General features: G+C 55.3%; 1 protein-coding gene across 4 annotated transcripts; it reads left to right on the top strand.

Annotated features, from left to right (window-relative positions):
- The first annotated feature begins 9,701 nt into the window (after positions 1 to 9,701).
- Positions 9,702 to 15,437, top strand: LOC310920087 (uncharacterized protein). 4 transcript variants are annotated; one of them, XM_083879816.1, is made up of 8 exons: positions 9,702 to 10,924; positions 11,700 to 11,933; positions 12,839 to 12,919; positions 13,536 to 13,731; positions 13,859 to 13,986; positions 14,338 to 14,445; positions 14,619 to 14,795; positions 15,284 to 15,437. In XM_083879816.1, the coding sequence occupies exons 3-8, from the start codon at positions 12,839 to 12,841 to the stop codon at positions 15,299 to 15,301; spliced, it is 708 nt and encodes a 235-aa protein (XP_083735942.1). In that variant the 5' UTR covers positions 9,702 to 10,924; positions 11,700 to 11,933; the 3' UTR covers positions 15,302 to 15,437. The 4 variants fall into 4 exon arrangements, with proteins under 4 accessions (XP_083735942.1, XP_083735944.1, XP_083735941.1 ...); XM_083879818.1 differs by having other exon boundaries at positions 9,702 to 11,037; positions 14,619 to 14,759; XM_083879815.1 differs by having other exon boundaries at positions 9,702 to 11,037.
- The last annotated feature ends 1,363 nt before the right edge of the window (positions 15,438 to 16,800 follow it).

The raw sequence follows: 16,800 nt of genomic DNA, 5'->3' as shown, positions 1-16,800 counted from the left end.
CCAGGCTCCCCAGGGAATGGTCCCAGCCCCAAGGCTGCCAGAGCTGCAGGAGCGTTTGGACAACGCTCTCAGGGATGCTCAGGGTGGGATTGTTGGGGTGTCTGTGCAGGGCCTGGGGCTGCACTGATGAGCCCTGTGGGTCCCTTCCAGCTCAGGATATTCCAGGATTCTATGATTTGGCAGCTGCCTGTTCTGGCTCCCTGCATTCCCACAGGAACCAACCAAAAAGTGTCGAAAACCACAAACAAATTTAGGGACACTTTAGTTCAAAAGGCCTTGGGGACTGCCAGTGTCCCACCCAAAGCAGGGTCCTGCCTCTTGTGCTGGGCAGCAGCAAGGGGCTGCTGGAGATGGAGCAGAGCTCACCCCTCATGGGAGAGCTGAGGGGCAGCAGGAATTCCTGCTCCTCGGGAAGCTTCTCCAAACAAAATCAATCGTGTTCAGAAGATGGAACATCCCACCCCAAAGAAGGTTTCTTCTGATTGTTTTCCTGGCACAGAAATGCTGCTGGAGCTGAATGCAAACTCCTTCTGGAGCCAGAGATGGATCTGAGAGCAGCTCCAGGGCTGGGGCTGGAGCTGAGCACGGGACAGGATTGATCCCTTCCCTCGGGGATGGCTCAGGATCCACCCTGCTCTCTGCAAAGGTGAGGGTGCCTGGGAGGGAGCAGGAGACTGGGGCCTCACTGCTGCTCCAGGCAGCACCTGGAGGAGACATGTGAGAGTTTCTCCTTAAAAAAACCCTGATCTTTGCCTTAGCTGAAGGAGGGTGGAGTTAAACTAAGATATGGACCGGAAAGGAGAAGGAGAAAGAGAAGAAAACAGTGAAAGAAATCAAATATAAAAAGTTAGAGGTGAGAAATAAAACCAAGAGAGGAGCTCTCAGCTGGTCACAAAGATGAAAAATTCATGGATATTTCAATTCTAGGGCAGGCAACAACTTCCCTCTCTTGGCTCTGCTGGAAAGGCCTGAGCCAGGGGCAGAATGGCCAGAGAAGGGCACTGGGCAGGACACTGGGACACTGAGCCAGGGAGGGCACCAAGGGAAGGGGGATTCTGCCCCTCTGCCCCACTCAGGTGAGACCCCACCTGCAGAGCTGCCCCAGCCCTGGGGAATAACATGAGAAGGACGTGGAGCTGCTGGAGCCAGTCCAGAGGAGGCCACAGAGCTGCTCCAGGGGCTGCAGCCCCTCTGCTCTGGGGACAGGCTGGGAGGGCTGGAGGTGTTCACCTGGAGAGGAGAAGGCTCCAGGGAGAGCTCAGAGCCCCTTGCAGGGCCTAAAGGGGCTCCAGGAGAGCTGGAGAGGGACTGGGGACAAGGGATGGAGGGACAGGACACAGGGAATGGCTTCCCACTGCCAGAGGGCAGGTTTAGATGGGATATGGGGAATGAATTGTTGGCTGTGGAGCTGGTGAGGGGCTGAGATGGAATTCCCAAAAAAGCTGTGGCTGCCCCTGGATCCCTGGGAGTGTCCAAGGCCAGGTTGGATGGGGCTTGGAGCAGCCTGGGACAGTGGAAGGTGTCCGTGCCCATGGCAGGGGTGGAATTGGATGGGCTTTGAGGTCCCTTCCAGCCCAAACCATTGCATGATTCCATGAACTCACACCTGCACACTCTGGGAAGGCAGGACCCCAGGGGCCCATCAAAATGGGATTAATGGTCCCTCTCAGCAGAGTGAGGAGCTCTGTGTGTAAACAATTTTTATTTCCAGGCCCACCAATCCATCCCTGGCTGTTCCTGGCAGTGTGTCCAAAGTGCAGCTCAGGAATCAGCAGTTCCACCTGGCTGCCCAGGGATCTGAGCTGTCAGCTCCCCTGGCCCCGGGCTCCTGGGGACCATTACCCCTGGATTTGTTCCCTGGATATCAATCACCCTGTTCCCTCTTGGGCACTCTGCCTGAAATAACGGCACTAAAACCCCCACCATGGGCTCCAGGCTCTAAACTCTGACAGCACTAAAGGGACAGGATCCCTGCACTGACTGTAGCAGGCTGTGAAATTTAAGGGCCAGATCCTTGAGATGCTGCATTGTCTGGCCAGGATCCAGCAGATAAATAAGCTGCTGTTTCATCTCCAGCCAGTGAATCGCCCCAATTAAAATCAGTACGATTAATCTCATTAATTGGGTAGATATAGGACCTACCTCTGCATGCTCAGCACAGCCCTTCTGAGATAAAAACCTTGACTGAACCATAATCCACACCACAAGTATTAAGCAAACTTGGCTAAAGTCATCTTCTTTTCACAAATCCCAGTTATTGGCAGGAGCCCCCGAGGCAGCTGCAAATTCCTGCAGAGGAGGAGAGCAGAGGAGCTCTGCCTCACAGGAGTGTAATCCTCAAAGGAGCTCGGGGCTTTAGCTGCCTCCAGCGGTTCCTCTCTGTGCTGTCAGGCTTGGAGATTCCACCGGGATTACAGGGAAGTGCTGCTCTCAGAGGTCACCCGCAGTGCCACCGAGCCCTGGGGCGAACAGCAGAGGGAGAGAGGCAGGCAGGCAGAGAAGCAGGAGAAAGAATTCCCTGACTGCTCCATTCCTAAAAGCATTCCCTGATACTGAAGGAGACACAAAACATCCCCTTGTTTCTCCTTCCTCTCTCCTCCTCCCGCCTGCAGAGCTGGGGAACAACATCAGGAGGACGTGGAGCTGCTGGAGCCAGTCCAGAGGAGGCCACAGAGCTGCTCCAGGTGCTGCAGCCCCTCTGCTCTGGGGACAGGCTGGGAGGGCTGGGGGTGTTCACCTGGAGAAGAGAAGGCTCCAGGGAGAGCTCAGAGCCCCTTGCAGGGCCTAAAGGGGCTCCAGGAGAGCTGGAGAGGGTCTGAGACAAGGGAAGGAGGGACAGGACACAGGGAATGGTTTCCAGAGGACAGGGTTAGGTGGGATATTCATGGTCATGCAGAACCCTCTTCCTGCTGGGCAGCTCTGGGTGAGTTAAACCTTGTTTGCCTCAGTTTCCCTGGAATTTTGGCTGTCTCTGCAGAGCTCAGGTGAGTCCAGGTGGAGCTCTCCCTGTCCACCCCAGGAGCTGTGTGAGTGAAGCCTTTTTGGGGCAGAAATTTTGACCTTCCCATGCAAACCCTGTTTGAAGGCAGGAGGTGTCTGCACAGAGCCCCTCAGCCCAAAGGCTCCCTCCCTGCTCCATCCCCTCCTGGACTCCGCTATCCCAAGGATTCCAAGCCCCTGGAACAACCTGGTCTGTCTGCAGTGGGATACAGAGGGGAGCTGTGCACAGCAAAATGCAGGAGGTGTCACCAAGGAGTGTTTTGGGTTATTTCATCCCCCTGGCAGCTCCAGACTCTCCAGAGCTTCACAAAACATTGTTTTGATCAGGGGCAGAAGAGCCCACACCACCTCTCCTCTCCCCTCCTTTACCCACTAATGAAAACCATCCCTGAGCTAAATTAAATTCTCCCTCACAGAACACCCAGCCCTGAGGGCAATTAAAGAAACATAATGAATCTGCTCCTTTTTTTTTTTTTTTTTTTTTTTTTTTTTAAGACAATTACGGTGAAGCAGCTACAAATGTGAACCGTTTATCTTTTAAAATTATTTATGGTTCCAAAAATGACTCCAAAATGGTTTGGGATGGGGAGGCACTGCTGGGTTAGAAGTTCTTGTAGCACTTTCACCTGCAGCTGCCCACATGAAGATGGGGAGGAAACAACAGGTGGTCTCTGGGGCATCATAATTCAGCCTTGCTGATGAAGGCGGGCAGTTGTCACCTCTGCTGAGCTTCTCAATTCCCTCCCTGGCTGCCCTCACAGGTATCTTGCCAAGGAATGGGGAGAGAAGGCTGGAGGGCAGAGCTTTGGCACAGACAGGGAGGGAACAACAGATCTGGAGAGAGCGCAGGGCCAGGGATCCAGGTGTGTCCAGAGGCTGGAGACAACTCTGAGAAAGGCCAGCAAGATCCAAGGATGAGCTGATAAAATAAAGTGAAATTACATTTTTCACTCAGATCTATTCATTTTTGTTTCTTCTCGGTGGTGGAAAGGAATGAGTTAAAATTACAAGGGAAGGGAAGGGAAGGGAAAGGAAGTTGTTTTACAATGTCCAGCTCTTAAAACTGTCTAGAGCCAAGGCAGTTGCTCACAAGAGCAAAACCACCTTGAAAGGGACCATTAATCCCATTTCTGGAGGAACAGAGCTGTCCCTGGGTCCAGCCCTCCCAGGGTGTGAGCTCAGGGAATCCTGGAATAGTTTGGGTTGGAAGGGACCTTAAATCCCATCTCACTCCACCCCTGCCATGGGCAGGGACGCCTTCACCTATCCCAGGGTGCTCCAAGCCCTAGCCTCGGACACTTCCAGAGATCCAGGAGTATTGGGAAGGTGTCCCTGGCAGAGGAGGCTCTGCAGGGTGAGGACTCAGCTGGGACACTCAGAGCAGGATTTGTCCCAAACTCTGCTTTTGGCTGCTTTGCCCCTCAGGTTCTGGGGCACACGGGCCCCTCACTGGAGCTGAATTTCCACCCACCCCTGGAGCCAGAGCAGGGTCCTGCTGCCAGGGGACTCCTCTACCTCCTCTGAGCTGTTCCAAAGCTGCTCCCACTGCTGGGGCTGGAATCAGCCCGGGGATGGCTGCAGCTCAGCCAGGGACGCACACAGAAGCATCTTCAGTGGCTGATCCTGTTATCAGCAGAGAGGAGAGCCAGGGACCTGAATTTTCCTTTGCCTTTGCTCCTTATCCATGTGGATAAAACAAGCTGGAAATGAAAACAATTTTGTTCCACATTCTGCCTTGGCACCCCTTGGCACCTCCCACAATCTGACCCTCACAGGAGCAGGGAGCTGCTTTGTTCATGTGGGGCTGTTTTCCTTCCTCCTGATGCCTCTTCCATGAGCTTGGCTGGACATGGGGAGCCATAGGCCACAGCTCTGCCCACCCTTGGGAAAAACAGCATTTGCAAGACATCATTTTCCCAGCCTTGAGGTTGATTTTTGCACAGCCTGGAAACCTTTCCAGGCTCAGGCCATGCTGGAAAAGTCTCTCATGGTATTAAACCAGGAGTTCTTCCAGGAGCACAGAGCCCTGGGAAGCTCTGTGGTGCTGCTGGTGCTGGTTCAGCATCCCAGGGTGGGAGATGATTCTCAGGAGCAGCTTCACAACACCACAGGTGGCTGCCCATGGACAGTAGGAAGGAGAAGGATGAGCATAAATCTGTGTCAACTCCTCTTTTTCCTGTGTCCAACAAATCAATAAATTCTGGCTGGAAATAAAATCATTACTTGCCTCCTCTCGTGTTCCGGCTCAGCATGGAGCAGGAGATGCCAAAGGAGAGGGATGTGGATTGTTGCACCTGGATTTATGGAAGGGCTGGAGCTGTGTCAGGCCTTGGGATGGAGCTCAGGGAAAGGTTCTTCCCCCCAAGGCTGCTGGGGCACTGCCCAGGCTCCCCAGGGAATGGTCCCAGCCCCAAGGCTGCCAGAGCTGCAGGAACGTTTGGACAACGCTCTCAAGGATGCTCAGGGTGGGATTTTTGGGGTGTCTGTGCAGGGACAGGGGCTGCACTGAGTGGTGATGGTGAGACCCCACCTGCAGAGCAGCCCCAGCCCTGGGTCCAGCACAGGGAGGAGCTGGAGCTGCTGGAGAGAGCCCAGAGGAGGCACCAGGATGAGCAGAAGGATGGAGCAGCTCTGCTGGGAAGAAAAGCTGGGAGAGTTGGGATTGTTCACCTGGAGAGGAGAAGCTTTGGGGTGACCTCCATTGTGGCCTTCCAGGACCTGACAGGAGCCTGCAAGAAACATGGAGAGAGACAATTTCCAAGGGCCTTGAGGGTCAGCACAAGGGGGAATGGCTTCCCACTGACAGAGAGTAGGTTTAGATTGGATATTAGGAAAAAATTCTTCTCTGTGAGGGTGGGGAGGCCATGGCACAGGATGCCCAGAACAGCTGTAGCTGTCCCTGGATCCCTGGCAGTGTCCAAGGCCAGGCTGGATGGGGCTTGGAGCAGCCTGGGAGAGTAGAAGGTGTCCCTGCCCGTGGCAGGAGGTGGAATGAGATGATATTAAAGCCCCTTCCAGCCCAAACCAGTCTGGGATTCTGTGAAGTGCAACAGATGCTCACGGTGAGGTTTGAAGTAACCCCGAGGAGGGAGCACAGGCAGGATTTTTCCTGCTCTGAAGAGCCACAGTTGGATCTCTCGGAGCATCTGAAGGGAAAAGCACAGACCTGGCTGCACTCCCAGCTGGGGACAGAGGTCCTGCTGCTGAGCCAGGCAGGCTGGAAAAGTGGTTTGTGCCTGTGAGCACGGCTGAGCAGAGAGCAGCTGCTGCCCTGAGCCTGGCAGAGGCTCCCAGGGCTGTGCCCGGCAGGAATGCTGAGCTCTTCCCGGAGCCACGCGCGGGCAGCGAGCACAGCCCGGCTGCCAGGTGTTTGCAGTCATGGAAAGAAGCAAACAAAGCCATTCAGGGAACAAATGAGGATAAATCCAGGCACTTCTACCTGCTCACAAACAGCCTGCCAGCTGAGGAGCTGAAATCCAACCACCTGGAGAAGCTGGTGGCCTTGGAGCACACAGGGACTGCTGAAGCTGCAGCCCAGGAGTGGTGCTGTAGGTGCTGGAGGGCAGAGAAGGGGTGTCAGGGGGGCCAGAGGGGTGGAAGGCAGGATACACTGGGCCAAGGAGGTGCAAATTTGAAACCAAGTGGGAAACTGCATCTCCAGGTCCATAGGAATGAAGAACATCCATGTGTGCTCCATCCTGTGTGCTCCCTGCTGTCCAGGCTGGGACTCTAGGCTGCAGCAGAGTGGGTCATAGCCAGAAACCGACCTTTGCAGCCCAATTAGCTGGAAGAGGAGCTGTGCAGCTAATGAGCACATGAAGGGATTTATCTCAGCCCCAGGCACCGACACTGACTATAAAATTCCTGGCACAGGCAGCAGCTCCATATCGATCCCAGGAAGGCCGAGTGCTCCCCAGCATAAAAATCACAGGGAAATGGGATTTCTCCATAAGATTTCTTTGCTGTTGCTTGAGTGCTGTGAGAATGAGGCCTCCTCATGCCCAACGTGGCCAAGAGCCACCTGCAACAGGTGACATTGGTGGCACAGAAGGTTGTTGACAGCGAGAAACCCCTTTGAGAGGGGTGTGACCAGTGATGGCAGCAAAATGGATAGGAGGACTCTGGGGTGGCTTGAAAAGAGAAGGGGTAGATCCTGATTTCCATAGGTTTCAGTGGGAATTCTGGAGAACAGGGAGGAGAGAACATGAGGGATACACTGAGCCCCTGAGACCAAAGGAAAGAGCTGACAATTTTTCCTGATACAGTTTGCAGGAATGAGGCACTGGGAAACACTCTGGGTATCTGCCCAGTTTAACTGATTTTCTTGAAATAAACTGGTGCCAGAACATTCCAGAAGGGTCACAGGGAGGGAAGAGGGGTCTCAGTCTCCCAGCTGGGGACAGGGCTCAGCACAGCCATGCCAGAGGGGCTGGGGAGCTGCAGAGGATTTAGAGCCCTGTCCCCAACCCACCCCCCCAAACTCAGGAGCTTGGAATTGGCTCCTCCTCTGATTCTCCCTCCTTGCAGCCAGGCGTGGTTGGTGCTGCTCAGAGCGTGGGATGAGGAGGGAATAATTAGCCCTGAGCTTTCCTCTACCTGCAGGAGGCTGGAAGGAAATTCTGAGTCAGACCAAAAACAACATTTAGAAAATGTAACAGGCCCGGGCAGGATGATCAGTGGCTGGTAATGACAATTTATCTTGTCACATCTTGAGGCCTCCTGTTGTAACGTCCTCCCTGCCTGGTTTGCAGGGAAAGGGCATCCTGTAAATCTCAGAGGCACTGGGAGATATTGTCCTTCTCACTTCACAGGCTGGAGAGGTGCCTTGAGCTGGAACCTGGCAGGCAGAGGCACAATTCCACCACAGAGCACCTTTGCTGTGCTGCAGGGGAATTTGTTTCCCTCCTCATTCAGCCCCAGCTCCACTCCTGCCACAGAACTCCTACTGCCAGCAATTCCCACTGCAACCATTTTAAACAATCCTATAAGCCGTGATTCTCTCCAGACTGATCATCCCCACACTGGCACACCCAGAGGAAATGAGTCTTGCACCATGGCAGGCTGCAGGAGCACATAAAATTTCTTCCCTTGGGAATTCCTGAAAGGGCACTGGAGATGTCCTGGGAACAAGGATGAACAAAGCCCTGCAACCCACCTGGGAAGCAGAGTGGATTGCTTCCCATTTTGTAGACAAGGTAAAGGACATTTTAAAAAGTTCCTGGGAGCTCAGAAAGGTCCCCAAGAAAGGAATAAACCCCAGGAGTGGCAGCTCCCCGTGTCCACGTTTAACTGGTAAATACAGCAGGTTCAGTCAGCTCTGTGAGAGTTGTTTCCATGTTTTCCCCAGGAGATGCTGAGCCAGTCGGACAGAGCCACTGCTCTGCAGCAGCCTGAGCATCAAAGGAGAGAGATTTGCAGGAGCGTGGCTTAATTGCCAGTGGCCTGTCAGCTCGGAGCACATGTTCAGCTCTCACAGCCAGAGTAACTGATAAGAGCTCGTTTATTAATCCCTGGTAACTCAATCTGCCCTCCCAGACCATGCCCTCAGGAGCTGGAGATCAATTTAAATTTCCAGAGCCTCCGTCCCTGACTCACTCCATAGTGCCAGTGCTCCTCAGAATAACCTGGGAGTGGATTTTCTGTCACATCCCTAATCCAGCTCCCCTTCCAGCAGTGCTGGCTGCCACATCCTGCTCTGCTGGAGTCATGGACAGGAGCCATGCAGGGGGACACGTCTGACCAGCTCCCGCCCCCTCCACTGGCACTGGGATGGATCCTCTGGCTACTGGTGCTTCCATGCAGCCCCATCTGGAGGAGGGCAGGGACTCCAGGGCCCTTTGTGCTCGTCCCTGTTGCTCACTGGTGCTCAGACACTGCAGGAAAAGCTCCCTTGCAAGTGGCAGCTCCAACAGAGAGCTGAGAGTCCAACCAGACTGGGGAAAACAAAGTCATTGACTGGGGCAGGACATGGTCCAGGTGACACAGCCAGGGAAGGGGTGGGAGGCAAACCGGGTTAATGAGCTGCCTGGTTAATGGCCCACATGCAAATCCTGATTGCTGCCCCTGCCGGGGCCTCAGCGACTCCCGGCACCCCTGGACCGGGTCCAGCCCTCCCAGTGGCTCCTCTCAGGAACCTCCTGGAGTCAGAACCCTGGAAGGGAAGCTGGCAGCAGCCCAGCACTGCTGACCCAGGGCACTCCGCTTCAGCAGCACCCAAACACTGCTGACCATGAACTCTTTAATTCTGGCACTGCAGGTTCTGCTGCTCAATAAAAGCAAAAAAAGGCCATTTCTGAGGGAACAGTCAATAAAGTGAGACTCGCTTATCACAGCTGGTTAGGAGTGGTTGGAAACTGCACCCTCTGGAATGGTGAGGGGTCATTATTTCAGGAGAGCTGCAGTGTTCTGGAGCTGAGGTCCCTCCTGCAAGGCTGAGACAGGGACCTGACACGTTCAAACACATCAGGTTATGGCCACAAAGCTGCCAAGTGGATGTGGTCACACTTCCCTCCTGACCCGCTGCAGCTCCTGGGGCTCAGTGTCCCCTGCTCTGCATTCCAGCAGTGTCAGCCCATCAAGAGCCAGCTCAGGAGCTGCTGAGCCCAGGGGTACAGCAGGAGGGTACTGGGGTCACCAAAACACCCTGGTGGCATCTAAGTGCTGGCACAAGAAAGAAAAAAGGAGACAACGACAGCTCAGATGAAATGTTTGCACTTTTATTCAGGCTCTGAACAGTCACAAACCCACAGCCCCTCTGCTCCCCAGCAGTGCTGTGTCCCTCCCAGCTGTGCCCTGCTGGTCCCCAGACACCAGCAATGTCACCTCAAGGCGGTCCCCTCAGGGAAGGTGACACCCTGATGATGCTCTCGGCTGAGTCTGGCTGCTCAGCGTTCTGAGCATTGACAGAAGTGTCTCTTCCCCAGGTCTTTAGGGAACTTCAGCTCCTCGGAGCTGCTTTGCAGGATCAGTGGAGAGTGAAATGCCCAGGCTTGAGCTGCCGCGGGTGGACAAGGTGCCTCCTGAGGATCCTCTGGAACAAGTTCTTCCTGGCGGTGACCGCGGGGAGCTCCGGCCCGGAGCTGCTCCTCGGACAGCCCGTGCTCAGGAGCCTCTGGTCCCTCTTCTCTGCCTCTTGGCTTTCCAGAACTTCTGTTATTCGGATGTCTCTGGCACATCTGGGCAGGGCAAGCCCTGCTGGGGTCGGGCTGCTTCCACGGTCCTTGTGACCGCTGGCACGGGGACTTGGCTGCTTGTGGTCCCTGTGGCTTCCTCCCGTCCCGGAGTGTCCCTCAGCAGCAGGACCCCCGGGATGTCTGCAGCATCCCGGCTCCTCCTGCCAGCTGGGACGTGTCCCGGCAGCGGGACCCCGCGGGTGGCCCGAGCCCGAATGGAAAAACGCCTCCTCGCTGGTGACCTGCGGGCTCCGCCCCAGGGTGACAAAGCCGTACGGGGTGGTGACCTTGGGGAGATGCGGCAGGGACAGAGCTGCCCAAGCAGTGGGGTCCGGGTTGGAGCAGGATGAGTAAAAAGAGGATGAGTTAGAGCCGTGCTCATCCTGCACCGCTGGCTCCCAGCCGCTCCTCCAAGCCGTCCCCTCCAGCTGCCCCGTCCCCTCCAGCTGTCCCTCCCCCTTGCCTGAGCATCTCTGCTTCTTGTGGATGTCCAGGGGCGGGATAATAAACTGCGGGATGCGGTCGGGGGTCACCACGTGGAAGAAGATGTCGCTGGAGCTGCTGCCATGGAGCGCGGGGGTCCGGAGCGTGCCCCGCCACAGGGACATGGTGGCCCCGAGGGCTGGCCGGGCAGCGCTGGCCATTTATGCTCCGCGGCCACCCCCGGCCGGTGACGCGCGGTGACGACACCGCCAGGGCCCTGCAGGGTCCAGCGCCCGCCGGGGCACGGGGCAGGCGGGTGGAGGGGACAGGTGAGGACACGGCCCTGCCGCTGTCACGCAGGGCCACCGGCTCTGTCACCCACGAGGCAGCGGAGAGGGGAAGAGCCGGAGGAGCGGGATGAGTCACCAGCCGTGGGCATCAGGTGGAAGGGGCAGCCGAGAGCGGCAGACAAACACTTCAGCTGTGTCTAGCAAAGCTCCCGTCGGGAAACGCTCCGGCCCACGCGATTCCCCAGAGCCAGCGGCAGCTTCACCCACCGCAGCCCCGAGTCCCTCCTCCCAGCCCTGCCGGGGCCAGGGCTCTGTGCTGGCTCCTTTCCGGCAGCATCCCTGTGCTCCCATCTCTGTGCTCCCATCCCTGTGCTCCCGTCCCTGTGCTCCCGTCCCTGTGCTCCCGTCCCTGTGCTGGGAATGAGGGGACAGCCCAGGCAGTCGCCAGGCCAGGGGGGAAAGGCTTTGTGCCTCCTGCAGGTGGGAGGATGAGGAGGAAGAAGCTGCTCTCCCAGCTTTGCCCTTCCCCCTGTGCAGCGGGGCAGGGGCAGGGCGGGCAGTGGTTTCCTTTCACTCTCCCCCCACCCAAGGAAGCTCCTCTCGTATCAGGGTGTCTTGGGTTGCAATGCGGGATGTAACCACAAGTATTCCATGGCCATCTGTTGAAACCGTTTGGGGAAGTGTTTTCCTTATCTCTCCTATGACCCATTCCTGGCGGCTCCGCGGGGGAAAGGGATGGGTGCCTGCTGTTTAATGGGCAGCTGTTAAAACCAAGTGGGGCTGTGTTTCTTTTTCTCTTTCACCCTTCCTCCAGGGGGACATGGGGCATCATCCGTTAATGGGCCATTGAGTCTCACTGCACGACTGATAAAACGACATCATCCCATTGTGAGATGCTCAGCACGGCGGGAGGAGCCCGGCATTCCTACCTGGATAAAACCTGGGACTCACAACACCAGCACAGTCTGTTTGCACTGGATTCCCAGAGGAACACTCTACCCATCTCACCACCACTGGACCTTCAGAGGAAAACTACACCCTTCTACAGGTAAAGGATCACCTCTGCTCCAACAGAACCACATCTGTCACTGCAGGAGGACTTGACTGGACTGACATCAACACTCCGAGCAACAGGTTGTAGTCTGATTCTGTCAGTGTTTTCTTTTTGTTTGTTTGCTTTTTTGTACTACTACATTTTTATTTTTAATATTCCTAGTAAAGAACTGTTATTCATATTCCCATATCTCTGCCTGAAAGCCCCGTAATTTCAAAATTATAATAATTTGGAGGGAGGGAGTTTGTTTACATTCTCTATTCCAAGGGAGGCTTTGACTTTCCCTGGCAGACACCTGTCTTTCCAAACCAAGACACAAGGGAATAACAGTGGCTTTAGGGTGGATCCTGCTGGGAAAATGATGGAGACAGGAAAAGCAGCTCCATCTCTGTGCGGGCACGGAGCAGGGGGGATGCAGAGGGGCGTCCCCTCTCCTGGGATCCAGTTTCTCCCATCCCTGGGGGGCTCAGCAGAGCAGGTTCTGGCACCTCATCACCTTCAACTCTTTGCACCCGCACAGAGCAAGGGGAGAGATCTCAAATCAGAGCCTTGGCAAGCTCCAGGAGGAGACCTTAAACTGAGAGAAAATTACCCCCTAACTGAGAGCCCTTAATTGAGGCCCAGTGCTGATAACAAGGGAACCCCCCACCTGAGAGGCCTGGGCTGCCCCACCAATTAACAGAGCCAGCAGCTCATCAGGGTAACGAGGAGCAGATGGGACAGGACCTATAAATACCCTGAGGGCGGCACAGGGATTTAAGCTTCGGTTGGGGCTCTGTGGGGCAGCTTCCAAAGCCCAGCCTAAAGCGGGTCTGGCCACTGCCCAAGAGGTGGCTTCTGCTGGGGGCACTCTCAGAGCTGGGCTGCAGGCTCTGACTTTTCTCTTTCTTCTCCTCCAGATGAGGCCACCCACCAAGAGTGATTCCTTCTCCAGCAGGTTCCTGGGCCAGATCCTTCAGCTCAGATTGGTCAAGTACCCAGTGAGTAATGCTGGGGAGGGGGTGGCTAAAACCTTAACACTGGCAGTTTCTGGGGTTTTTCTGTAGATAGTTTATTTTCTTTCAATCTTTTCACGTTATTAGATATTAGGAAGAAATTCCTTCCTGTGAGGGTGGGCAGGCCCTGGCACAGGGTGCCCAGAGCAGCTGGGGCTGCCCCTGGATCCCTGGAAGTGTCCAAGGCCAGGTTGAATGGAGCTTGTAGCAGCCTGGGAGAGTAGAAGGTGTCCCTGCCCATGATAAGGTGTGGAATAGGTGGTCCTTAAGGTCCCTTCCAAGCCAAACAATTCTATGATTTTTTTTTTTTTTTTTTCTTTTGCATGTGCTTGTCTTCTGCTTTCCTCCCTATCCCAACTTTTTCTGCTTGGCCTTGCCTTGTTCCCCTTTGGATGTTAGTGGCTGCAGCGTTCTCATTTCTCTCCCTCTCTGGGTCAAAAGAAATGGGAGGGGTTTGGGAATGAAGTACAACCCAGCAGGTTTTGGTTGAAGTTTTTCCTAATCTCAGTTCCACGCTGGGACAGAGCAGAGTTTAAGGGTTTCCCTGGGGAATTGAAACACCTGGAAGTTCTCCCATGTACTGATGGACCTCTGTTTGCAGCTGAGGTTCCTTCAGAAAGCATCTGTCTGGACTGGATTAGTGTTCCCTGTTGAGACCCTCAGGAGCAAACTCTGCCCCACAGCCCGGTCCCCCACCAGGCTTGGGAAGCTCGTGCACCTTCTGCTCTCTGTGACTCCCACCAGGATCCAGAACTTCCTGGGCTACCTCCTGAGAGAGTGGGACCAGATGTCCAAAGGTGAGAGCTGGGGACACCTGGAGGCTTTGCAGCTGGGAAGAACACAGCATGGAATTCCTCTAGGGAGCTGGGAGAATTGCTGGTTTGTTCTGGGTGTGGTGATTGTGCCTCTTGTGAATCCCTGCAGAGATCCAGGAGGCTCTGATGGACCCAGCCAAGGAGAGGGATGATGTGGCTCCCAAGCAGGAGGATCCCTGGCTTGTGTTTCTGGAGAGGGATTTGCCAGAGGATGACTCTGATGACCTCACATACGAGGTGAGATGTTGTGACTGCTGAGCAATTCCAAGATGGTTTGGCCTCTCTGTGGGCCTGGGACACTCTGGGAGCATCCCTGTGGAGGAGCCTGTAGAGGTTTCCTTCCCTATCCCCTCTCTGAGGGCACAGAGTGTCTAAGGAGCGCTTGACCATCACCCCAGCACTGTCTGAGAGCTGGGAGTGCCCCACTCATCCCTGAGGCTTCCCTTTGGTCCATGTCCCTGCAAGGCAGTGTCTCTGTGACCCTTGGCTGTGGCTCCCAGTGCTGTTGGGACAGGACTGGCATGTCCTTCCCTTCACTGTCCCTTCCCCAGAACCTCTCTTTGACTCTTTTCCTCCCCCTCCCCCCAGCCCTCTGAGATGGAGTCAGACAGTGAAGAGTACCAGGCCCAAAATGACACAGACCTGGAGCTGGAGGAGCTGGGTGAGGTCACTGTGCAGGAGGCCCTGGCTATCCAGGTGAGTGTTCCTGCTCCATTCCTGGGGACAGCATCAGTCCTTGGCTGGAAGGATTTACCTCAGCCCCTGGCTCCAGGAGGAGAGAGTCTGGGGTTGCTCTAATCTGAATTCTGTGAATCCATTATGGATTTTGTGCTGCTCTGACTTGTGTCCCTGTGCCACACAACCCCCAGGGCCCTGTGTCCCTGGAGCTGGGAGCAGAGGATCTAGCCATGGCCAGTGATGATGCCCAGAATCCAAGTGCCAGTGGGAGCAGCGGGGATGGCAGCGAGGAGACTGACACAGCCTGTGACACCAGCACATCTCAGGATGGGGTAAGAACCCTTGCCCACCCTGTGAGTGGGCAGCAGGTGAAGTGTCACAAGTCCCCTGGATGTCCCCAGGCTCTGAGCCATTGTCATAGAGCTCTGCTCCCAAGGGAAAGGGTTGGAGGGGCTCCAGCCGCTGTGCAGGGACATAGCCTCAGTCCCCAGTGTTGGTGGGGTGGTGCTGGGTGTGCCCAGTGCCTGGGCATTGTCACTGCAGCAGTGCCAGGTGCCAGCTTGTGGTACCTCTGACCCAGGGCCACTGCCAGCAGCTTGCCACAAGCCCTTTGTGACTCCCTGGCCTGGATGTTTTACAGTTGAAAATAGAGAGGATTTGTGGGAAACTTTTCACCACAAGCAACTTCCATGGGGTCCCTCACTGCTCTGGTCCCAAAGCACTGCTGGCTATACTCCTGATTCCCAGGGAGCTGCTGCCCTGGGAAGTGGAGGGTGAGGAGGGAGGTGGGAGATTGCTTTGTCCCCAGTGTCAGTGAGGGCAGGCAGTGCTATGGGGAAAATCTCCTGTTTTCCAGGAAAATGGGGAAGCCTGACTTGTGCACATGAACCTTCTGGAGTTGCAAAGTGCCTGATTCTGTGGGACAGCCATGTCCCTGAGGAAGATGTCCAGTTAAATGCTGTGCTCATGTTGTTTCCTTTTTCTAAAGTATATTAAAAAATTACCCTATTTTTGCACATGAGCTGGGCTCTATTGGCTGTCAGTACCTGGAGCTGGATTACAGGGTGTGGGGGCTGCCAGGGGAGCCTTTCCATCTGATCCCTCCTGGGGAGGGGTTCCTCAGGGTGCCTGGGAGAGGGGATGGTTCGGGGAATGCTGGAATGTGATGGGAAAGGGAGAATTGAAGGTGCAAATTGAGGCTGGGCAGCACTGTGGCTGTCCATGAGCAGTGTCTGAGCTTGGGACACCCAGGCTGCTCCCTGGATAGCCCCTGGGCTGCCTGGTGCCTCCATAGAATCCCTTCCCTTCTGGCACCTCCAAAAACACTGGAATAACCCCTTGGAATAAACCAAGGAATTTAACACAGAGGCTGTCTTCTTCAGTGAACACTTTGATGTATTCAGTTTGTGTTTTGCCCTTTACCTGGGAGTTGTGAACAAGATCTTCTCCCTCTACATGGATCCTAGAAAGGATTCTCTGAGGAAACAGGAATTCTGGGATCAGGAAGTGCCTGAATGTGACCCAGAGCTCTGGAGACACCTGAGGTTGTCCAGTGCTGGAGCTGTTGCTTTAAGTCCCAAAAATCTGAGGCTACAAAGAGCAGCAACTACTCCAAATGTGGGTGAGGGAACAGGAACTGCTCGGGGAGGTTGGATCCCTTGCTCAGGGTATGCCTGGAGGCTGTGTCTGGCACCACTGCCTGGAGCTGGCTTTGTGTGGGAATCCACTGGGACTGACAATGCTCCAAGTGCTAAAATGAGCCGTGGTACCCTCCAGCAGGGATGTGGGGCTGAAGGAGCTGAGCCCTCAGTTTGGTTTAACCAGGGTGGGCCAGGCCAGTTTAGAAGTGCCTGTGATTGTGTCTGTGCCTGTCCCAGCCAAAGCCTCTGGAGAAGCACAAACCCTCTGAGGGGACAGAGGAGTTGAGCTGCCCCAAGGGTGTGCTTGTGTCCCGGTTCTGTGGGCTGCAGGAAGGAGTGGGAGTGCAAAATCCCAGGGAGTTTGAAGGCAAGGAAGGAGGCTGGGGGGGTCCTGGCTCCCAGATCCTGCTGGGATCAGGGATCTTAATGTTGGTATATTAAAAGTTGTCCTGCCTGTCAAAGCAGCCAGTTGTGACTTTTCCCTGTGCCCTGTTGTGGCATTTCCTGCTGGATTACACTGATGTTTCCAAGGCATTCTCTGACCACTTAGAGTGAACCACTTAGTGAACCACTTAGAGGTGGAAATTCTGAAGCTTGGCTGGGTCGGGACACCTCTCTTGGAGCTGCAGCCCTTGGACTCCTCCCTGGCCCTCTAAAATTGGCTTTACAGCTCTGGCCAGAGATCCAGCACTCCAGGCTCCTTATGCCTCTGCTCTAGTGGGACATGGCTTGG

The sequence above is a fragment of the Zosterops lateralis genome (genome assembly GCF_965231275.1).
Source record: "Zosterops lateralis genome assembly, chromosome: 29".
NCBI lineage: Eukaryota > Metazoa > Chordata > Aves > Passeriformes > Zosteropidae > Zosterops > Zosterops lateralis.
The sequence above is the reverse complement of the archived record's forward strand: the minus strand, read 5'-3'. Positions and strand labels throughout refer to the sequence as shown.

Bases quoted from the DNA above. Each gene is read 5' to 3' on its own strand.
- LOC310920087 (XM_083879816.1), top strand. From the start codon at position 12,839: ATGAGGCCACCCACCAAGAGTGATTCCTTCTCCAGCAGGTTCCTGGGC. The intron at 12,920-13,535 runs GTGAGTAATGCT...CTCTGTTTGCAG, and splicing joins TCAGATTGGTCAAGTACCCA to CTGAGGTTCCTTCAGAAAGC. The intron at 14,446-14,618 runs GTGAGTGTTCCT...CACAACCCCCAG, and splicing joins AGGAGGCCCTGGCTATCCAG to GGCCCTGTGTCCCTGGAGCT.